This window comes from Capricornis sumatraensis, chromosome X (genome assembly GCF_032405125.1).
Source record: "Capricornis sumatraensis isolate serow.1 chromosome X, serow.2, whole genome shotgun sequence".
NCBI lineage: Eukaryota > Metazoa > Chordata > Mammalia > Artiodactyla > Bovidae > Capricornis > Capricornis sumatraensis.
In genome coordinates, this window is record NC_091092.1 from 133,836,330 (window position 1) to 133,861,004 (window position 24,675).

Genomic DNA, 24,675 nt, shown 5'->3' on the forward strand with positions numbered 1-24,675 from the left:
CCACTGCAGTCGCCTGCTTTGCTCCTCAACTCTCACTTTCTCCGTTTCATCTTTGTGCAACACCAATCTGAGTGCCTTTTACTTTCTTAAAAGAACCAGACTTTCAGCTACCTTTTGCTGCAGCATGAAGAGCTCTTCCATCAGTTAGTGTTCCTGTGACGGCTGAAGCTCTTCAGTCAGGTCTTGTTCCTCCCCTTCTTGTCCCATTTCAGTTACTGGCTTTGCTCAGGGAGCCTCTGTTCACCAGGTCTTTTAAGTCACATTGTGATGCAAGATTACTCCCCCTTCCATCAGCCTGTCTACACACATGAAAATACGGTCCTTTGATAAAAACTTTTTGCTGCCCAGCTCTAGACCTCTGAAATGCCAACTAATCTTTAACTGGAAAAAAGTTACTGAAAAGATGCTTCAAAGTTTGGGAAAATCACTAAGCTATTAGTTAAATCTATACAAGTATCAAAATTATACATTTTGTAAATACCTACACACACATTGTATGTAAGGGGCTGAACTGTGTCCCTCCAAAAATTCATATTCAACAAGCCTAGCCCCCAGTCCCTCAGAATGTGACTATATTTGGAGACAGGGCCTTTTAAAAGGTAATTCAAGTTAAAATAAGCTCCTTATATGTAAAATAAACAAGATCCTACTGTCTAATACAGGGAATCCAATCTCACTAGTAGTATTCTAAGGGGGAAATCTGGACACAGAGAGGTGGGGTTGGGGAGATAGGGAGAGTTGTATGCAGAGGAAAGGTCTACAAGCCATGATGAGAGGACTCAGGAAAAACTAAACCTGTCAACACCTTGCTTGTGGACTTCTAGCCTCCGGAACTGTAAGAAAAGAAATCCCCATTGTTTAAACCACCCAGTCCACGTGTTATGGCAGCCCTGGCAAACACAATATGCTTTCCTTATGTACTAAAAATCTACACGGATATCCAAGAGACTGATACATGGCTGCCTGCACAAGCAGGAAATGGAGACATTGGTTCCTTATGCCTTCTACTTTTCAACCATGTGACTCTATCATCTATTCAAATAATAAACAACAAAAAATGTACTCCTGATATCCATTGGTGAACAAGGTATAGGAAATGTTAATATCCTACTGCCAGCTAGCTAGCAGTCAAGGGCTTGACTGTGAGAAATCCATGCAGCAAATAAATGAGGTGGGTCTACTGGAATGGAAATACATCCGGACAGATTAAGCGAAAAGGGCACATCACAAAACAATGGGCACACTTGGTTTAAAATAACAAAGCAACTCCCCTAGGGAAAAAAATAAAGGCAATATATAATATACGCTAATTTGTTAACAGTGGATGCCTATTTTTTGAGTGGAGGATTAGTTTGGAGAAGCAGAATTGATTATAAATAATAAAAACTAGAGCTCTCTCTTCATCAACTTGAGAACATAAAGAGATTTAATCTCCCCAAATTTAAAATGTGAAAATGTTTTGCTTATAGCCAAACTGTCTGCAGTATTAGGAAGTGAAAGACTTTCAAAATCTTAGCTTACTGTAATGATATTCTTTGTCAGTGGTTCCCAAGCTATGGGGCCAGGGAGAGAAGTATCTCAATCTAGCTGTTCCCAAAACATACTCCCCTGCCATAGGACCACCCCCCCCAAAAAAAAAAGCATGTCCCTTGATCACCCACTGCTCTACAGCCCTGGGTGCTGTCCTCACTCACATGCAGCCCAGGCATCGGTGTGCCTCTGTAGGGCAGGATCAGCGTGAAGGGCGCAGCACCCACAAAAGACCATGATTTGCTTTATCAGTTAAGTCTGGTCACTGAAGCAGAGTTGACAAAAGATCTCCTTGCGACCAAATCACCACACAGTTCAGTGACACTGGATAAATACATGCCCAAATAAAGAGGTCTTTGTTTACCCTCACACTAAGTACCAGCCAGAAGTAGGATTTCCTCCAAAAATGATAAAAGCTGGCTTCTGTGTTGAAGGGGGTGTGGCTCACGTGTGGCACACAAATGACAAGTGATTACTAGTGAGATCAATTCTGATACGCAGAGTGAAAAAATGAACATAAAGAGAAAGAAGAAGTAATCAAATAACCACAGTGCAAATGCATTCAATTTTAATCTTTAATAGTTAACATTATTGCTTTAGGACATGCTTTCCCTGAACCAGAACAGAATGCTAATTACATAAAAATATACACATAGAAAAAGTAGTTCTCCATATTCCCAGGGAAAAGACAGTAATTTCTAGGATACTCAAGTGTTTTAATTATAAAGTCTTGGTCATTTCACTTATTAGCTCTGTAACATACATATTTAAATTAAACATTATTAGACAGCCGTTACAATGGGTGCGTGTCAGGCGCCGTTACTGAGTAAATGGATTCTCCCGTGAGGGGATGTGTCACTTCCCCCACCCACTGACAGGCACGGTTAATGTTTGAGTATGTGATGCGTCGCTGCACACGCGTACCCTCTTCTCCGCCCAGAGCCCATCTGTGCATGTGGGTGAGCTGGTCAGGTCGCTACCTCTCTAACTTCCACAGCAAGACGAGCTGGGCTTGGGCTTCCGGTGCAGACGGACCGTGTCTGTCTGAATCAAGGGATCTGACCTATCCTCGGTAGCGAGCACTCTTCGAACTGCTTCCTCAAAGGCTGCTGCGACATTCGTGGCATCTTTTGCACTCGTTTCAAAGTAGGGATAGTCACCGTTGTCCCGGCACCAGGCTTGGGCTTCTTCTGCAGACACTTGCCGCTCGCTGATGTCAACCTTGTTGCCCAGAATCACAAAAGGAAAGCTTTCGGGCTCTTTCACATCTGCGTAATATATGAATTCTTTCTTCCAGTTACTCAAGTTCTGGAAGCTCTGAGAATCATCGACACTAAAGGTAAGCAGGCAACAGTCAGAACCTCTGTAGAACGGCGTCCTCAGGCTTCTGAAGCGCTCTTGACCAGCCGTGTCCCAGATCTGCATGGTGACAAAGTGTCCATCCACCTCCAAATCTTTATTTAAGAACTCCACACCTATTGTATGGAAGAGCTGGGCATCAAACTTATTAGTCACATATCTGTTCATTAGAGAACTCTTCCCAACACCACCATCTCCAAGGAGAATGACTTTGAAAAGCGATGATTTTCCTGCCATTATTAATCTCAAGATCTCTGACTGTGGAACCCTGTAAAACAGAAGAGTACCATTACACTCCTTTAGACCTGTACCTAGTTCCACATGCCTCTCTGAACATCAGTGCTAAGGGAAAGAAAATGCAGGGAATACGTGACAGCAAGAGATGTCAGCTACTCAGCTCTGCACCTCGCGCCAGGCTCCATCCTACCGTCACTCCCGACGACCACTGCTGAGGGCTCATTCTTCCCCTTCCTCTGGTTACCCTTGACTGAGGCTGGCAGTCAAAGCGGAGTCTAACCCCCAAACCATCCTCTCAGCTCACAACAAGCCCTGCCACCATTTGTTAGAGAGGCACCAGGAGACCGAAGAGGGCACATTTCCAGAGCAACTGCAAATTGCCCTCTGGTGGCATGGTTCACTGATGGCTTTCCTCTCAGGCCAGGGGGCTTCTAGCCAATCCTCTCTGTCTCTCTCCCAACACTATCACCATAGGAGCTGGCAAGCAGGGAACAGGGGACAGAGTTCACTGATCTGGCTGTGAACAGACCAAAGCCAACCACTTGAGTAAAGGACTCTGTTCTCTTCACTGAGGACACTTTTTTGTATTGGCTAACATTAATGTCAGCACCAATGGAATTTTTATCATAATATAGTAACCTAGCACATTCTACCCACAAGATTCGTTTCGGCAGCTCCAACACTTCTGAACAAATGCGAGCCTGGGCTGTTTGTTACTTGTATTTCGAAGGGGGATGCAATGAACCTTAAACCAAAATGTGGTATGGTGCCCATGCTTTGAGGGGAAGCCCTGGGAAGGACTAGACTGCCCCGTGCACCAGTGAGGAGGGCAAGGGTGGGGTGGGGTGGCATATGAAGACTCAGACACCTATTTACAGACTGGTGGGAGCATTGTTTGTATTTAAGGCTTCTATTTTAACTCTTTATTATGGAAAATGTCAAACATACACAATTTTGGAATAATGAGAATAATATAATGATACCGCACAGGCCCTAAACCTAGTTTCACCAGTTATCAACTTACAGCAAATCCTGTTTCCTCCATAGTGTTCCATTTTCCCTTCTCCCAAATTATTCTGAATCAAATTATAGCATGTAGTCTGTAAATATTTCAGTATAAAATGCCTTTTTAAGATATTAAAATTTCTGGAAGCAGACAATTTTTAGTACCGTCTAACAGTACTTTCTGCAACGAAGGAGACACCCTCCATGTGGACTGTCTGATATGACAGCCACTAGCCACATGTGGCTATTGAGCACTGAACTTGTGCCTGGTGGGAGAAAGGAAATGAATTTTAAATCTTATATAGTCTTAACTAATTTGAATAGTCACATTTAAAGAGCAAACAGCTGTACTGGATAGCACAGCCCTACAGCAAAAATGGCAATTAATTTTCCCATGAAAGTAGATAATGTGAATCCCTCAATGGGAAGGTAGTTAAGGCATGAACAATAATTGTTATATTGACTAGGCAGTAGGGACCTCCCTGGCGGTCCAGTGGTTAAGACTCCATGTTTTCACTGCAAGGGGCGCAGGTTCGATCCCTAGTTGGAGATCTAATAAGATTCCACATGCTGAGCCACGTCAACCAAAAGAAAAAATAAATCATTGCAGTAAACAAACATTATCTGGCAATCTCCTGGTATACAAGAGCATGACCCAATATAACGAAGCCAGCATAACTGAACACTCCCCATAACCAGCAAGAATTCATCTCCTACTACACGCTACCACACTATTCTTACGAACATGTGGCAACTTGCCCCTCTTATTGGCTCTCTGACATTACTTACTACAGTAATTACTACTATAATCTAAACAATTTAAATTGGCGAGGCAATCAGGGAGCATACTAGCTGGAGACTTTCCAACCTCAGCACATGGCTCTGCCCACTGCCCAGGCTAAATTACTGTCAGAAAGGAAACTGAAACTATCTCAAACCCCTTCATTTCTTGACACAGTAACAGTGCACTAAATCGGTTCCTTGTTTAATTCTTTGGAATCTTGCTCACATGACTTCAAACCAGAAAAAAGAGCAGCAAAACCAAAAATGCACACAACTATTCTTACATAGGGAAAGCGAAAGTACTAGTCACTCAGTCCTGTTCGACTGTTCGCGACCCCAAGGACCAGAGCCCGCCAGGCTTCTCTGTCCATGGGATTCTCCAGGCAAGAATACAGGAGTGGGTTGCCATTTCCTCCTCCAAGGGATCTTCCCAGCCCAGAGATCAAACCCGCGTCTCCTGCCACTCCTGCATTTCAGGCGGATTCCAGACAGACTCTTTACCACTGAGCTACTGGGGAAGCATCTGCTAATGCCCCCTCCTTAACATTCTTTAGTGGTCTTCCAGACTCAGGTCTAAGTCCAACTTCTAAGGCAAGACACCTGGTCCTGTTCCCCATTCTCACCATCAGCCATTCAGAAATGCACTGTCAAGTGGAAGTGAAATTCAGATCCATGGGCTCAGCCCACATACTCACCTTTACCCTGGCCCACGCTGCTCCCCCTGCTGGCAACCCCACCCACTACTACTACTACTACTACTACTACTACTACTACTACTACTACTACTACTACTAAGTCTCTTCAGTCGTGTCCGACTCTGTGCGACCCCACAGATGGCAGCCCACCAGGCTCCGCCGTCCCTGGGATTCTCCAGGCAAGAATACTGGAGTGGGTTGCCATTTCCCTCTCCAATGCATGAAAGTGAAAAGTCAAAGTGAAGTCGCTCAGTCGTCTCCGACTATTAGCGACCCCATGGACTGTAGCCCAACAGGCTCCTCTGTCCATGGGATTTTCCAGGCAAGAGTACTGGAGTGGGGTGTCATTGTAACTTGGCCCTCAGAACGCTCTGTCATCCCTAACACTGTAAACTTCCCCCAGTAGCCCCTCATTCGAGGACTGTTCCTTTCCCAGGGTTTTCAAGATACATAAACATGGACATTCCATGTTGTGTTGTAAGGGTGTAAAAAACGTGCTCAATTCTAGTCTATCATTTACCCCAGGACTCTAGTTAAGTCTCTAGTTAAGTGTCTAGTTTGCTAGACACAAACTTCCACTGCACAGCATCAACTTGCTAGTATCTTTACATCACATTATAAACCAGACTGTGCAATCTAACAACCTCCACCCAAACGAGAGGTTACATATCTACCGAATTAAGTCTTAGAAATTCCTTGAGATTTGTGATCATAACTTTTATCAGCATACTTTGATAGTTCTATTCTTCTTGCATAATAATGTGGGATTTGGGATATGCTAGACTCACACACCAGGAAATAGGTACATTTTTTTACATTTCCCATATATAATTTGGGGCTTCCCAGATATCCTATTCCCATCACTTCATGGGAAATAGATGGGGAAACAGTGGAAACAGTGGCAGACTTTATTTTGGGGGGCTTCAAAATCACAACAGATGGTGCCTGCAGCCATGAAATTAAAAGACGCTGACTCCTGGGAAGGAAAGTTATGACCAACCTAGATAGCATATTCAAAAGCAGAGACATTACTTTGCCGACAAAGGTCTGTCTAGTCAAGGCTATGGTTTTTCCAGTGGTCATGTGTGGATGTGAGAGTTGGACTGTGAAGAAAGCTGAGCACTGAAGAATTGATGCTTTTGAACTGTGGTGTTGGAGAAGACTCTTGAGAGTCCCTTGGACTGCAAGGAGATCCAACCAGTCCTTTCTAAAAGAAATCAGTCCTGGGTGTTCTTTGGAAGGAATGATGCTAAAGCTGAAACTCCAGTACTTTGGCCATCTCATGCGAAGAGCTGACTCATTGGAAAAGACTCTGATGCTGGGAGGGATTGGGGGCAGGAGGAGAAGGGGACGACAGAGGGTGAGGTGGCTGGATGGTATCACTGACTTGATGGACGTGAATTTGAGTGAACTCCGGGAGATGGTGATGGACATGGAGGCCTGGTATGCTGTGATTCATGGGGTTGGACACGACTGAGTGACTGAACTGAACTGAACTGAGATATCCTATTTGGGAGTATGTTGGCATTTGCTCAAACAACTAAGACAGACATACACAACTCTCTCAGTCTAGCTGCAGCACTGAATATAGACACACATATGATAAAGATAATTATACAAACTATCTTATTTCCCACTGACATCTAACAAAAGTTAGCTTGATGCAATCTATCATTAACATAACAATTAGTTTATGAACATTAAAATTTTTCCCGTTTGCTTCTCTAAAAACAGAAAAATCCTTTGAAACCTCTTTAGTATAAGCTGAATGAATAAAGGTATCCTGCTATGTTCTTTTCAAGACTTACCTTAAAATGTAATATGAAGCCTTTTATACTTCAGTTTAGGATTGCCCAAAGGCAATAATTTTCACCCAAGCTGAAATATGACTTTAGCAATCAGTTAAACACTATAAAAAAAAAAAAAAAAAAAAACTACATGTCTCTTCACTGTGCCGGACTAGAGTCAAGCTCAACAGGGTCTTCTTTCCCTGCTGATTCCGCCAAACCCATTCCCTTGGCAGGGACTTCCCAGGTGGCTCAGACAGTAAAGCATCTGTCTACAATGCGGGAGGACCCAGGTTTGATCCCTGGGTTGGGAAGATCCGCTGTAGAAGGAAATGGCAACCCACTCCAGTACTCTTGCCTGGAAAATCCCATGGACAGAGGAGCCTGGTAGGCTACAGTCCATGGGGTCGCAAAGAGTCGGACACAACTGAGCGACTTCATTTATTCATTCATTCAAACACTATAAAGAAATCTAAATAAGAAAAGCATAACACACAGGCCATAAGTCTTACCTTAATTGTTCAGTTCAAACATCATCATTGTCTGCAAAGAAAAAATTTGAAAGCTCACCTTAGTAATATACATTGTCTGTTTTCATAATTTTAAGAGTAAACACAATAATTAAAAAGTAAAAGAAATGTCTGACTTATATTAGTAGCTAGATTCTTAGTTTATGACTGATTCATGTTGAGGTTTGACAGAAAACAACAAAATTCTGTAAAGCAATTGTCCTTCAATTAAAAAATAAATAAATAAATAAAGGAAAACTGCACCTGCAAGCTGTCCATGACCTTTCTCAGCCTAAAAGTAGCCCTAGAATCAAATACTACACTTTGTTTTTTTTTAAGAAGTTTTTCACATGTCCCCATCCACCCTACTTTTCTAAGTATCCCATTCAGACAAATATAAAATCTGGTTAATATGAAATGTAAAACATTTCATTCGTTGTTCAAATTCTGCCCAAATTTTGAGTGATTTAAATTAATCATATTCCAGAGAATAAAATCAAGGCATCACCGACTCAATGGACATGAGTTTGAGCAATCTCCGGGAGATAGTGAAGGACAGAGAAACTTGGCATGCTGCAGCCCATGGGGTCGCAAAGTCAGCAGAGCAACTGAACAATACCGACAAGGATAAAAGAAGGACCACTCAAGGGACAGGCACCTAATGTGACACGGGAAACTTTGGGCTAAGGCAGCGCAGAATGTCCTGAAGCTTCTTTCTGGGTAGCCAGAGCAGAGGGGAAACTTTGTGAGTTAACAAAAGCCACTGGCAGAAAGGAGAACTGGCTCCCCGTGCCAAAGGCCAAGAGCCCATACCCGTGCCCAAGCTCTTGGACACCCTGCAGCTTGGGGACTCTGGTGACAGCAGGACCTACCGGAGGGCTGAGGAAAGATTCACTGAGACACGGACACCAGGGAAAGCGGCTCACCACTGTGCCAGGCTCATGACCTGAGCACAGACAGCTTCTGCGGAACAAACACATGAAGAAGCCTTTACTGATAGTTTCATGGAAACCAGACAAGTTTCTTTTATGGCCATTTCTTCAGCCAGATTTCTGGAAGAGTCCCAGGCAGAACAAATGAGAGGGCAATGCAGGCTGACATTAGGAAGTCAAAGGAGCCTAGTCCCACACACCAAATTCAGTGTGGAGGTTTCCCGGGCCAACTAGGCTGTGCTAAAGCACTAGCCTCTTTCCATCTAAATCAACAGTTTCAAACTCCTCTCCCTCCCTTTTTTAAAAGCAAAGGGCATTTCTGTGGGACTTACATGAAGCAGCCTTCAACTTATAAATTCAATCAATGAAAAACACAATACCCTTCAAAATCTTGACATTTGGGAGTTAAGGACAAAACCACCACCACCCTCACAATGACTGAGCCCTTCAGGCCACCAACTTTGCATCTCTGCATCCACTCGTCACCAGCTATCCTAGGGGTGAGGACTCTGACTCAGAGAGGTGACATTCCTTGCTGGGGGTCACACAGCTAGGAAAGTGTCCACCCCAGGGGCCTCTGACCCTGCCAAGTGGCTCTGACCACTGCACAGCTCCATCTGGAGGAGGAAGGAACTGGGGGGGTGGTATGACTGGAACCAGGAAGCAGGACCGAGGTGAGAAGGCACCCACGTGGCCAGGGAGAGCCCAAGGTGGACAGGGCACCTGGAGCCAGCGGTGGGGGGGTGCCGTGGGGGGGTGGGTGGAGTGAGGAACAAGCTGTGTGGCCATAGGACTTCAGGGGCAGGCCACCAGAAGATTTCTGCCAATGCCCTCGGAGTGAGCCTACCTGCATCCCTGAGCAGATGCGGAGTCCAAAAAAGCATCTGTCTGCGATCACAAGAGCAGGCTGCGGGGAGGGCAGAAGGGAGGCCTGGGGCAGAGTGGTGGTCGCTCACTTACCATCCCTCTCCAACTACCGACGGTGTCAGCGGGCTCTGGGGTGGCTGGCCTCCTACTTGAGACTGCAGTAAGCTACTCACCCCAAACCCCTCCTCCTGCTCACCCCTGGCCAGGCGGCTAGACCTCAGCTCCCCGGGAGCCCTGCCCCTGCGCTCCTGGCAGCCCCCGCAGGCACCTCTGCATGCAGAGGCAATACTGAGATCAGTGTGCCTCCCAGGGCAACTTCACGTTTGTAAAGAGGCAAGATCTCGAAAAAGATTCAGTTAAGGAAAATGTCTTATACCATGATAAAAATGCCCAGATTTTTCCCTGAGCCATCCATTTTCTAAACTCTACACCAAAAATACATCCCCATATCATTCTAAAACTACTTGCCCTCAAAAAAGAGAAAGCAAGGAGAAAAAAAAATTGCAAAAATGTTCCCAGTGGGGCAAATGAAAATGACCTAAATGCATAATTGAGGATGCTCTGCAGCCCTTGAGAAGACTGGAGACACGGGTCTGTAGAAATGCATTAAGTAATAAATCCAAAGAATGTGTACGCTGTGATGACACCATGTAAAAAGTTCATAGGTTAACATGAAAGTCTGCAAGAAAATCTCGAACAATCAACACCAAGTTTTAAAGTCCTGACTTGATTTCACACTCATACTCCTTTTTCAAATATCAAAAGTATTCTTTTAAAGCAACAACAATCATTTATTTTGCTCTTGAATCTGCAATGTGGGCAGGGGTTGGCAAACTCAGAAGCATTTTTTAAAACTTCATTTTCACTTAAAGCCTAGCTTGACTGAATGCTGTAACTGAGATAGAAATAATTTTCTTTTAAATTTTCTTCAAATACTGCTATCCATCAGACCTTAAGGACAACTGCTTTCTAAAGTTTTCTATAACTCAGATTATATTAAAAATAATTCAACATGAAACCCAAAACACAAGCAACAGAAGAAAAAATAGGTCAAATGAACTTCATCAGAATCTAAAACTTTTGTACTTCAAAGGGCACTATCAAGAAAGTGAAAAGACAATCCACAGGATGGGAGAAAATACTTGCAAATCATTAATCTGATAAAGGACCTGTATCCAGGAACTCTTAAAACAATAATTTAAAAAGCAATTTAAAAATGGACAAAAATGGTCAATATCATTAGCCAGGAATGAAATGCAAATGAAAACTCATTATAGTTTGGACCACTTCACACCCAAAAGGCAGACAATAACAAGTGCTGCTGAGGATGTGAGAAAACTAGACCTCATACACTGCTGGTGGGAAGGCAGAATGAGTGAAGTCACTCAGTCGTGTCCGACTCTTTGTGACCCCATGGATGGTAGCCTACCAGGCTACTCTTTCCATAGGATTTTCCAGGCAAGAGTACTGGAGTGGGTTGCCATTTCCTTCTCCAGGAGACCTTCCCAACCCAGGGATCGAACCCAGGTCTCCCACATTGTAGGCAGACGCTTTACCATCTGAACCACTAGGGAAGGGAAGGCAGAATGGTGCAATGACAATGAAAACAATCTGCGGTTCCCCAAAAAGGTGAACGCAGAGTTACCATCAGTTCAGTTCAGTTCAGTTCAGCTGTTGTGCCCGACTCTGCGACCCCATGGCCCACAGTACTCTCCTAGGTATGTACTCAAGAGAAATAAAAAAAATCCACACAAAAACTTGTACATGAATAGCATAGTATTAATCATAATAGCCAAAACATGGAAACAGCACAATGTGCATCAACTGATGAATAACTAATAAAAATGTGGCCTCTCCATACAATGGAAGATTAATCAGTCACAGAAAAGGATGAAGTTCTGATACATGCAACTACATGGATGAACCTTAAAAACATGATAATTTAAGGAAGCCACACACAAAAGGCCATACATTATACCATTTATATGAAATGTTCAAAATAGACAAATCCACAGGGACAGAGAGTAAATCTGTGTTCCAAGGAATGGGGAGTGACTGCTAATGGGTACAGGTTTCTTTGTGTGTGTGTGGGGGGAGGGGAAGGTATATGACAAAAATACTCCAGAATTAGTGGTGATGATTGCATGATTTAGTGTCTATACTAAAAACAACTGAACTGTGCACATTAAAAAGGTGAGCTTTATTGTATGTGAATTATAACTAAATAATCTAGACATATTTTTATTGACACACACACACACTCGGCCTGAGAATTAGCAATGAGACCCTAATTTATACGTGCCACAAATGATCTCCTTGTCCCTTCAGCAATATCCTTTTCAATAAGCCAGTTACACACACAATAAATACTCCGTCAGGATTACAAGGTCATGTGCTGGCAACAATGCAGGTTAACGACGGTACACACGCATCTGAACGGGAAGCTGGTTAAGTAGGTTACTGGCAGCAAAGAAAATGAACTATGTTTTCAACAGATACCTCAAAACTAAAGAGAAAAAGAGAGCACTGAATGCCAGCCCTTTCCTTTTTATAACACTCTTTTCCAACTTTTCAATCCTGCACTTTTATCTTGCACTATCAATTGTTTACGGATAGTGTAGAGGAGCCTTTTCTCTGGTCTCTCTCTCCATGCTGGCTTCCAAAGCTGATTATTACAATAAACCAAGGGGGAGTCAAATCCAAGCATGGAGAATATATATCTCCAACAGAAATGTTTGTATGGATTAAAGGTAGACCCTTTTTATTGGTCATGGACCTAACTGCCTCCATTTGCACACATAACAAAACCCATTTCTTTCTTTATTACTTTTATTATATAGGATTCTGAGCATGGCATTCAAAGAGCTCTCTAACCTCACATACCTATCTGCCTGTCCCAATTACAACCCTACAGGTCAGCACCCCCAAACCTATCAGGCATTTACTGTCCTGCCTTTGCTCAGGCCCTTATCTTACACTAGGAGTTCCCTCTCCACATCTTGAGAGCTATGAAATTCCTAGTTATCTAAAGGCCCACTTTCGCCACGTCCCTCACAACCTAATCTTTCTCTTCATTTTCATAATCACTCCACTTCTATTACAGCTCTCATTCCCTTACAGTTTCCTAATTACACTGTCACCCCCCTGGGAGTGGCACACAACACCTACTGCCATGCGTTCACTGGCCCTTTTTGGGGTCTGCAGCATCTAGCACAAAGCTTTCCACAGGCACCAAATGAACGCTAAATTGAGAACAATGAGTAAACTACTTCCTCCTTCTTTCTTGCTATTCTATTCTTATTTTTCTATTTGTACTTTCCGGACTTACAGTTTTTTGTTTCTCTATTCAATCAGTTCTTCCCCCATTCTGTTTTTGAGGTCTATTAAAATATGTGGGAGAGGACAAAAAAAAATTGATTCTTACTTGAAACTCAAATGAGAAAACCACTTTAAAATAAGTACTCTGGAATGCAACAGGAAATGCTGAAGACCCACATTCCTGTTAACAAGCTGCCGAAGGGATGCTAGGTTTATAAATGGCTTCCTCAAATTCTCAGGTTTTCAAATCTGAAACCCCTTGACTAACTCTCATTTCCAAAAATTTAAACTGAATTTATCACTCCTGATTTAAATTTAGGAACAGATCTTTTTTTTTTTTCTTCTTTTCAAAATCACATGTTTCTTTTGCACTCACTGTTAAATGTCCCAGTTAGAGGCACGCCACTTTATTTCATATCACAGCTTGAGAAACTGAGGCTCAAAGAAACTAACCAAGGCCACAAAAGCATGGTTAATCCCTCCATTGTTTCTATTTTCACCTAGGCTGTATTTATTTCCATATCTCTTAATACAGGTGTGTCTCGCTTAATAGCCTCATAACTCCACTCTTTTATTTCCGGTCTTCCTGGGTGTCTTGCTGAACAAGGCATGTCAAGGAAGTCATTAAGTATAATAATAGGCACTATCTCCACAGCAAGAAGTGGAGCATAACAAAACGAATTAAGCAAACAGCACAGGCACAGACCAACTTGGGAGGCACAACTTGCCACATGAAAACACGTTATCTAGGTGGCCACTGAGCACTGCCTGGAGACAGCTAGAGAAGGAAAGACTGCACAAATCAAAGCACACTCTGTCACCAAGTCAGAGCAGCTCATCCTACTTCAAGAAGTCGTTCCGTGAGTGCTCTTTAAGGAGAGCAGGCATCTAACTGAACTGTTAAGAAATATAAACTCTCAGTTTTGCTTAAAACAAGGCACCTTTGTAGTTAGATATACTAACTAATCACTAACAGTGGTGGAGTGAATGGGTAGGGAGAAGAGAGGAGAAAAACATAGATTTGGTTAAGGAACTCAATTTTCTTAAATTATCCTGAAAATAGAGAGCCATGTGCTCCAACACAACTTTCTGTGATGAAGGAAATGTTCTTATGTCCAATATAGTAGTCACAAATCACATGCAGCTACTGAGCGCTTGAAGTGTGGCTGGTCCAACTGAGGAAGTAAAATGTTAATCTCATTTCAATTCGGTTACATTTAAGTTGCTACATGAGTACTGCATTGGAAAGTACAGGCACAGAGTGTGCTTAACTGAGAGTCCATGAAAGAGCTGCAGGAGGAAAATGCACCTTCTAGAATCATAGGTGAGACAAGGGTGAGTGAATGGATGGAACTGTGCTTGAGCCTTCCTCTAGAAAGAGTCAAAAAGGTTTCATCAGATTCTTAATGGAGTATGCACCTCAAGAAATGATCGATTAAAAATATTGTTTAAAAAAAAAAGCAACGATCAATACGCATCTGCAACATTTGTACATTTCATGTGATTAACGTGTATAGTTCATAAGACTCTCAAGATTTTTACCTTTACTTGCCATTACTGTTTGGAGGTTCTCTCCCTTACCCATAAGACTTCATTAATATTACACTTGGACCATGAACTGTGACAGTTCAATCAAGAGACTTATTCACAGGAAACTGCTACTCCTGTGAGGAGAACATTTTGTTCTTCATTTTATTTAATGAAGTCCTCAAAAGGAACAAGCATAAATTTACCTGTAATGAAGACACCTGAAAATGGCACTTGAAATGCTTGACAGAAAAGAGTGGGGATAGTTTTAAGGCTGCACTTTGCGGGACAAAATTAAAATGCAAAGAAATGGGTAAAAGTCATAAAATAGGAATACTACACTAGGAAGCAGAGCAGGGTATTTCAGGAAGAAGACTGTGTTGTGAAAGAAGTGAATGTGAACGTGCAAGTTAGAAAAATATATTAAGAGCAACAAAACACAAACTGAACATGATCTGCGATGATCTGCTGTAACTCAAGGGAACCCTGGTTCTGACTCGTCTCTTCAAGTTAGGAAAGAAACCTGCCTGCGATCTTTAATTTGAAGCAGAAAGGGGTGAGGGCTGGAGAAACTTCCATGTAAGCTCAGGGAAGAGTCAGTATAGCAACACTCCCCACAAGGCATGAGGCCACAGCAAGGTAGAACTTCTTGGCTGTTAGAGAAATTAAGTAAGAGGGGTGGAATTTCCCAAGAAGATCTATTTCAAGAGAACAGCTGTATATCCGGCATCTAGGACTGAACTAGATTAGAGACTGCCATTCTGCTGGGAAACTGTCACCAGGTCAAAACGAGAAGAAACGTCAGAGCGCTGCAGGGAGCTTTCTGGAAAGTTCGCTTCATCACACGTCTCCATCACTGATGCTGCAGTTTGTCCCCACCAAGGTGGGGAGCTGACTTGGCTTACAAAAACCTTCCTGAGCCCAGACTTACTCAGTCATCGTGACACATTTCGCTCTATGCCTAATCAACTCTGCACCTGCTCACTGAATGGAGGTTCTCAACCTCTCTATCCCCCGAGCGTCAGCAGAAGTCACGGGAGACTTCCCAAAGGCCAATCCAAGGGCTTCTCAGTGCTCATCTAAAACCCCTAAGGTGCACGCAGCCCTAAAGCGATTGAAGAAAAAAGTGCCCCCTGAGGACTTTGCTGTGTACACTTCTACAAACACACCCTCATGGCTGACCAGTGTCTTCAGCAGAGGCCCACCCAGTGGACAGTGAATTCTAAGATGGAGCAATTTGTCTGAATGTATTACCTGGCATCAAATCTCAAGGGAGTACCCTTCTGAGGGTATTTTTTTTTTAAACAAGTAAGATAATGGAGGTCCAAATGGGAAAGGGTCTTGCAAGTATCACACCTCTAACTAGAGGCATCAGTGGGACCTTGAAGTCTTAGCCAGGACTCAGTCACCAGTACTGTCTCTGTTAGGTCTAACGGCCTGGCAATGACCTTGAAAATGCTTCCTACTTCATCGTCCATAAAGCTACCCTGCCTTCTCTGCCCCTCACCCCATTAGCTTTCTGCAACCCAAATGGCTCCCTTTTCTAAGAGGCTCTTAGACCATATATATCACCAGGTTGATGCCCTTGCTGTTGTTCAGTCACTAAGTCATGTCAGACTCTGCGACCCAAGGACTGCAGCCTGCCAGGCTTCCCTGTCCTTCCCTCTCTCCCAGAGTTTGCTCACTCATGTCCGTTGTGTCAATGATGCCTTTACCTCTTCCCAAACCATATCTTCCTGGGATATAAAAACCTAGTGATTCCTAAAGTCCACCTCCACCCTTCTGCCCCTTGGGCGCCAGATAAGAATTCCCACCCCTTTTATAATACAGTCATCTGATGTATTCAGATGGCAGTTCAAATTCAACAGATCTAAAAACCAAGTTAATTATTTTCCCCATTTTCAAAATCTCTTCTGTCTTACCCACTTCAACCACACAAGAAACGTGTCCAGTTCACTCCCGACCTACTGCCACTGTCTTTGCTCAAATAACAAATGCTATGACTACAATAACATCAGCCGCCACTGTTCCCTGAGTGTCTACTAGGCACCTGGCACAGAGCACCTTGAAGTCACCTGCAACCCAGACGCTACCACCCGTGCTTTATGGATCAATAAACCAAGTTCATAAAGATTGGATAACTTCCCCCTGGTATAATTGAACAGGGCAGGTCAAACATGCGTGACCTTCACTCCCATCAAAAGAAAAGAAAAGTCAAAAAATATATACAAAGCCAAAAAGGACAACAAGAGAACAACTGTAGGTGAGAGACAGCAACAAAACCAGGAAGATGGAAAGTAAATGGTCCAGCAGTGACAAGCTGAAGAGCCAGGGAACCTACCTGGGGACAAACAGCTGTCAAGGAGAAATCGGCCCCGAGGGCACAGGGCACTTCTCAGCACAGACGCCGACAGGCCGGCTGGGTGGAAAGCACAAGGGGAGACCCCATGACACCCCCTCGGCACCCAGGGGCCTCTCCCTACCAGCAGACCTCCTTCCTAATTAACTGTTTGCAGCAGGAGTTGGGGATGGAACTCTCCAGATGATGAGGGAGGGGAGAGCAAGCGACAGTGCGTGCAGGGAACTGGGCAGGGCAGGTTATATGACATTTCAGAGGGCATCACAGAGGTGCTGGCAGGACGCTTCACAACCGGTGCTCAAAAGGGAGTTCATTAGTTCATGGTGGATCACACCACATTCCTTTCTATGACATCCTATCTTTGGGAGGCGGGGTTCCCTGGGGCTAGTATGATAAAAATCAGGTGCTGCACAAATCTTAACGCGAAACAGGGTATGAGCGTAGCAGCTGTTTGTTCCCAAACGTTCTGCAATGTTACTGAAGAGTACTGGAGCTCATTCTAGAAATGCTTTGTATTCACCAGCACATGGCCTTCCAGCAGCTCTTCTGTTCTGACTCCAATGAAACCACAGATGTATGTTCAGGTGCGTCCACCTAGTCCCTGCTCTGATTACACATCCCAGAGCAAGACTGCGCCCACGAGAGCAGTCGCCTAGCCACATGCCACACTCCAGGGAGTTCTGATATTTGCGAACCTGTTAAAGCAGTCAAACCCTCCATTATCTGTGATATGCTTCTACAGAGCAAGTGCCAGGAAGAGAAATCTGTAAGGCGCTTTTTCAGACTTCTCCAACACTGACAAATACAGCCCCTCTCACAAGAGCGAACCTTCTGGAAACGACCTTAGCCTCTGTTCCCCCAAAACCTAGCCCAGTTCACAAGAACCTGGGATGAAAACGGTTCAGCTCACACTGACCCAGCAGTCAGTTCACTGGCTGCCGTGATCTGCTCTCCTTCACTCCTGGATAATGAATGTGGCCACGGGATGAATGTAGCAAGCTGTTCCACACTGTTTCTTCATCCCCCTCTAACAATAGCAGACACTGGGAAGGCATCAGGCAGTGGACACAAGTGGGGCCTGTGTTCTGAGCCCCTGCACTGAAACGAGCAGGTTGAGGGCAGCCGGTTTGGTGAACCTCCACGGCCTGCCTCGCTCCGTTCTGTATTTCTTCCCAGACACGGGGCTGGCTCTCCCCAGCCCACGCTGATCTAGCTGCGACCTCACCTACATTCGCTCACCGCTCGTCATCCTCTCTCTGTTTGTGATAAGCACCAGCATGCCCTACTCTGCACCCGGCATGGTTAAAAATTAACAGAAGGTAATGGAGGAACCCAGGATGAGCAAACACCCGGAGGGCACCTTCACAACACGTGCAATGCCAAGAATCACGCTGGGGAAGTTCTCTCCACAGCAGAGGCACCCCCCAGCCTCCCCTCCCCAACCCAGGGCAACCAGGCCCCCCTCACCTACACACCTGGGCCCCCCAGCTCTCCTCCCTCGGGAACCTTGACCTTTCATCTGCATCACAGCTCTCCAAACGCCCTGAGGCCTTTTGTGAGTTCACCACCCCCCTCAAAAAAAATTCTTAATACATGTTCTGTTGATGATCTACTTAGTCACAGGCTCTATTTTCTTTTCCTTGGTTTTGATTAACAAATTTATTACTGAGCTACCTTTCAAGTGAGACCTGTTTCTCACACACACAGACACACACACATTTTTCCATTTGGCTTATTTCCTTCTGTTGCTTCACCAGCTTGCCTGAGGCAGAACTCCAGGCAGCCCTCCTTTTACTGGGCTTCACAGTTATTAGGGGCTTTTTACAAACTGAAGGTTTCTGGCAAACTCTGCATGAAGCAAGTTTATGAGTGCCATTTTCCAACAGTATTTGCTCACTGCTTGTCTCTGCGTCACGTTTTCATAATTCTTGCGTTATTTTAAACTTGTTCATTATTATTATATTTGTTACCATGATCTGTGATCAGTGATATCAGCAGTGCAAAAAGATTACAACTCACTGAAGGCTCAGACAATGGCCAACAATTTTCAGCCACGAAGTATTTTTTAATTAAAGTGTGTATTTTTTTTTAGGCATAACACACAGGTATGGTATAAACATCTTGTAACTTTCATAAACAGTGGTAAACCAAAACCTTTGGTCTGAAACCAAATCCAAAATATCTCCGAGGTATATCTGTACTTGGAAGCCAATAATTTGATGTCTTTACTTGGTGTCATAAATCCACACAGGCATTACAAAGTACAACCAGCTCAATTTTACAAAGAAAGAAATGTGGTGACCTAACTTGGCCAGAGCAGCAAACCAGTGCACATGGAGCAAGACTCCCCAGAGCAGGGGGTGCTCCTCCTGCACCAGTTTCTCTTGATACTCCCCAGGATAAAACCCCTCCAGTAGTAACAGAGCACACATCCCTTTGGTAGACTGAACTTGATAGCAATCATTTTTAGGTGTATAATTCAGCATCCCCTCTACCCCACAGCAGACAGCTCCTGATACAAGGCAGAGAAATCTATTCATTGGCAATGAACACACTCAGTGTCCATCAGCACAAGGCAAAAAGCAAAGCTCCTCACAAAAGATGCCATGTTGCCCGAATGAATAACACTCTCACAGCAATTCCTAAATAGAGCCAATCTTTTTTTTTTTTCCTGGCCGCGCTGCAGAGCTTTCAGGATCTCAGTTTCCCCAACCAGCAACTGAACCCAGGCCATGGCAGTGAAGGCCCCAAGTCCTAATCACTACACCACCAGGGAACTTCCAGGGCCAAGCCTCTGGGACTCCTCTCACTCACAAAGTTCACCTAGGAGTTACATCTGCCACCAGAATGAAGCAGTACATGGACTGAAGGGGCTAGTTTTAGGCATGATGAAAACATGCTGGAAAAAGTCAGAAAAAAAATGCAAAAATCAATTAAAATTTTTCATTGCTTATTTCTTGAATTCATTGATATAATCCATGCAGAACTATTGTCCACTGAAGCTAATTTAAGGAAGAATTTTATGCTCAACAAGAATGGCTTCTCAATTTGTTTCTTGTAAATATTCACAAGTGTTCAATTTACAAAGCTATCAAAACCACATCAACCAGAGCTTGGGATTAACATATACACACTGCTATATACAAAACAGATCATCAACAAGGTCCAACTGAGTAGCACAGAGGATTCTACTCAATATTCTGTAATAACTTATATGGGAAATGAATGTGAAAAAGAATCAATGTGTAACTGAGTCCCTATGCTACACACTGGAAACTAACACAACATTGTAAACCAACTATGTGGTAGCTGCTCAGTCGTGTCTGACTTTGCGACCCCGTGGACTGTAGCCTGCCAGGCTCCTCTGTCCATGGAATTCTCCAGGCAAGAATACTGGAGTGAGTTGCCATGACCTCCTCCAATAAAATTGAAAACAAAAAGAAAAATGCATCAACCTTTCCCCATTTCACCTAAGTCCACACACAGTAAATAGCATGAAACAGGTACCTATGAGCTGGTTTGCAAATGTTTTGTTTAACAACACCTGGCCCACGACCTTAAGTAGGCTGGGTAATGAACTTTGTGGGAGGACAAAGTTAGATCCCCATCTCATGACTGTGATCAGACTGTATGATTCGGGGAGGGGGGGACTCCCCACTGCCCTTGGTATCACTAGCGCCTTTTTGTCAGCAACCAAAGACTACTCAGAAAATGTTTGCTGACAATTCGAATAATACTGAAACCAAATTTCCTAAGTCAGGTTCAAAGGCCCTGAATGCCCCTCAAGTTCTTTCCAACACTTTTGCCAACGAAACAGAAACGGAGCGGGGGGAGAGTTCTGTTATCAGAAAATTTTTGGTCACTCTTATTCTTTCAAATGAATGAATATATCTCTTAGTCAAGGGAAATCTCTTCAAGTTCCCAAGTCCAGGAGGTTCCTAAACAAGAACCAACAGCACTGACTGTGAGCTCTGGAGTTACATGGACTGACGTCAAGCGGGATTTCTCAACCCCAGCACAAGCAACATTCTGGGCTGGGCAACTCTCTGTCAGGAGCTGTCCTGTGCATTGGAGGACGTTGAGCAGCACTCCTGGTCTTTACTCAATAGATGCCTGCAGCACTCTCTCACATGTGTGAACCAAAAAGGCTGCAGAGGTTGTCAAATGCCAACCCCTACTAGCACTCTAAATTCACAGGGGCCTACTCGGAATCCTGGCTCTTATCTTCAGTCCTCCAGAGAACCACAGTCTAGATGGAAGAAGTGACGGAGGAAGAAAGAAATGGCAAGAGGAGAGCTTGGACAAGAGCGAACAGCACTGAAGTATTTCCTTAGTCTCCAAGAACTCGGCCAGGAGTCAAGGCCAACAGTATTCTACTTAGTTTTCCTCGGTCTATTTTAACCTTACAAATGACAAACCCCAAATCTCTCCAACTCACAAAACTCTCCAAAGTAAATAAGCCAGCAAGCCAGAAGCTTTTTAGTATAAACTAGAGGAATTTACTATTAATACAATATCCACACACAAAAAAACTGAAGACACCAGACGGCCACACCAGATGCAGAGTTTGAGACAAGTAGTGAAGGTAACTTCAACCCAAGGTTCTAAAACAGAAACGAAAAACAGTCTCCTTAAAGGTCCGTGGCATGAGAGTACTGAGCTTCCTTCATGTCTTGAGTTTTGTTCCACTGAAAAGTTTCTGAGTTTACAGGCAATTTAGGGATTTTCCACTACAATTATGATGGCAGAGAAAGACAAGCACGAAAAATAATTTTTCATTAATTTTTAAAAAAGCAACCAAAATCTATTTTTATCAGGCCACTGAAATCCTACATAAAGAGCGTGTTCACGTGACGATTTGGAAACTACCCGAAGTCATTCCTCAAAAGAACCCTGGTCACGGGATGTATCATCACTTGAAAAAAAAAAAAAAAAACCAACCACCCAAAACCCAACTGATACTCTTCGACTTAAATTAATTAAATTGGCACTTAAAATTTTCACCTTGTCTCTTTAAAAAACGAAGTTGGAAGAACGAGAAGAACACCATTCGGAAACCTTGGCCAGAGTCTGCATCCGATAACGGCCCAAACCGCCTCCAGCCCCTAGGATTAGTTTTATATTTCCCTCCTCGTCTCCAGAGTGGTACTAACACCTCAGCAAACGTTCACCTGGGAAGCAGGTCAGAAGTCGCCAGTATCAAATCGTGCGCGCCTCTGCTTTCTCTCTGCGAGTCACGTCAGAGTGGGTTGCTTTGGGGTGCCTGGGTGGATTTCTCCGTGTATGCGTGTTTCCCTGCGGGTAGCAAATGCCCTCTCTCCCCACTAGGGGTTTGTGTGGCTGTGTCCCTCTCCCTGATCCCAGCTGCTAATGGATCTCTTTCCCCGTGTGCGTCTCCAGGACTTCTAGGTGTCTGTCTTGGGGCGTGTATCTCTCTCCCCGGGTGTGTAGGTGTGGGACCCCGTCTTTCCACCTGCGTCAGACACAGTAGGAGGCAAGGGGCTACAAGTCGTCCCTTCTCCCGGGGTGGGGAGCGGAAAAGTGACCCGCAATGGCCGCGCGCGCCCCCCGCCCCAGTGCCCGAAGCCCAGGCCGCACTCGCCGTCGGCGGGCTCCGCTCAGACCCTGACGCCCGCGCAGCTGGCCTCAACCCCCGGCCGGCCCCGAGGGGAGTCGGCGCCCCGCTCACCTCACGGCCACACGGAATAAGTTCGGGAGCTCCGGGCCGGTCCGTCCGAGGGCAGGGGAAAAAAAGTGAAGAGGGTCGAGGAGCCAGGGGGCAGGAGACGTCGGCGGCACGGCGAGGGTCAGTCTGCAGCTGCACCCGTCCTGCACGGAGGGAACAACATGGCGACGGGCCGGGGCGGGGCCCGGGGAAAGCGGGCGGGACCTAGTCGGCGGGGCGGGGCCCGGGGTGGCCGGAGCCCTGGGAAGGTGGGGAGGGGCCTGGTCGGCAGGAGCCCTGGGAAGTCGGGGCGGGGCCTGATTGGGGGGCCCGGGGCCCGGGGCCTCGAGGTCGCCTCCGCCCTTCCCTCACCCACTCCTTGCCAATCCCCTCTAGCTGAATCACAGGTTTTCTTTGGGTGCGCTATTTCTCTAGACCTCCGGTTGCGTTCCCGGGAAAAGAGAGCACGGATACTAGTTACCTTTAAAAGCTGACGTAAAGTGGGAATAAGCAGACCGCAAAAGCACTGTCACACGATGCTGTGACTACGCGGTGAAATGAATATGCAAATAAACAAGTGAATAGATTGAAAAATGAAAACATCTGTGATATTGTGAAATAACAGGATTTTTTGATTAATTTTTTTAATTTCCTTGCTCTTGTTAACATTTTTACTGCCTCTCGCCTCTAAATATAAAGCAGTCGTAGGAAAAGACATAAAGAAGCAGTGAGAAAAGGCGGTATTGAAACTCTTAATTCCTCACTTGAAATACGGAGTTAAGTGCAGGTCGATACTGTAGACCAGAGAGGGATTTTTAGTCCCTCTATAAATATATTTTGTAGGGCAGATTCAGTTTGTTTATTTTCCAAGAAAAGATCTCACCTTTATTGTTTCCTGGGCCCACAATCATTAACCTCTGGCTCTTTCAGTTTAGTTCAGTTCAATCGCTCAGTTGTGTCCGACTTTTTGCGACCCCATGAATAGCAGCACGCCAGGCCTCCCTGTCCATCACCAACTCCTGGAGTTTACTCAAACTCATGTCCATTGAGTCGGTGATGCCATCCAGCCATCTCATCCTCTGTAATCCCCTTCTCCTCCTGCCCCCAATCCCTCCCAGCATCAGCGTCTTTTCCAATGAGTCAACTCTTTGCATGAGGTGGCCAAAGTTTTGGAGTTTCAGCTTCAGCCTCAGTCCTTCCAAAGAACACCCAGGGCTGATCTCCTTTAAAATGGACTGGTTGGATCTCCCTGCAGTCCAAGGGACTCTCAAGAGTCTTCTCCAACACCACAGTTCAAAAGCATCAATTCTTCGGCACTCAGCTTTCTTCACAGTCCAACTCTCACATCTTTCCATCCACTGGAAAAAACAGAGCCTTGACTAGACGGACCTTTGTTGACAAAGTAATGTCTCTGCTTTTGAATATGCTATCTAGGTTGGTCATAACTTTTCTTCCAAGGAGTAAGTGTCTTTTAATTTCATGGCTGCAATCATCATCTGCAGTGATTTTGGAGCTCCCCAAAATAAAGTCTGACACTGTTTCCACTGTTTCCCCATCTATTTCCCATGAAGTGATGGGACCGGATGCTATGATCTTCATTTTCTGAATGTTGAGCTTTAAGCCAACTTTTTCACTCTCCTCTTTCACTTTCATCAAGAGGCTCTTTTGTTCTTCACTTTCTGGCTCTTTAGGAAGTCAGTTTTGGGTAAGGAATCTAATGTAATTATTCAGTACTAGAATAGTTCCATTTGAGAGAGTTTGTCACAAGCATAAAAGGCAATTTTAGAATCCTTGTGAAAGTGAGGCATGTGACTGAATTCTAGTTTAAGCTTAAATGAATTTTTCTTTCATAGAAAACAATCATATCCATGCAGGGTATTTCCCCAAGCAAATATAAGTAAAGGTTTATAAAATGCAAATCTACTGATAATAGGGAGGATGAAGAGATTCATTAGCTTATTTTAAAACACATAATTAAAACTACCCAACAAAACATGTAAGAACTTTAATCTTTCAAAAATACACCAAAATAGATAGTGTTAGATACAGTGGACTAAATTGCAACAAGGAAGCCATGGGTCACTAAGGAAATGCTATCTGAA

The 24,675-nt window shown here is 44.4% G+C and overlaps 1 protein-coding gene across 2 annotated transcripts; it reads right to left on the reverse strand.

Moving 5' to 3' along the window:
• Positions 1–2,139: 2,139 nt before the first annotated feature.
• Positions 2,140–22,737, reverse strand: RAB9A (RAB9A, member RAS oncogene family). 2 transcript variants are annotated; one of them, XM_068962665.1, is made up of 4 exons: positions 22,598–22,737; positions 8,778–8,868; positions 7,909–7,939; positions 2,140–3,157 (listed from the first exon to the last, which is right to left on the reverse strand). In XM_068962665.1, the coding sequence occupies exon 4, from the start codon at positions 3,124–3,126 to the stop codon at positions 2,515–2,517; it is 612 nt and encodes a 203-aa protein (XP_068818766.1). In that variant the 5' UTR covers positions 3,127–3,157; positions 7,909–7,939; positions 8,778–8,868; positions 22,598–22,737; the 3' UTR covers positions 2,140–2,514. The 2 variants fall into 2 exon arrangements, with proteins under 2 accessions (XP_068818766.1, XP_068818767.1); XM_068962666.1 differs by lacking the exon at positions 8,778–8,868.
• Between the last annotated feature and the right edge of the window lie 1,938 nt (positions 22,738–24,675).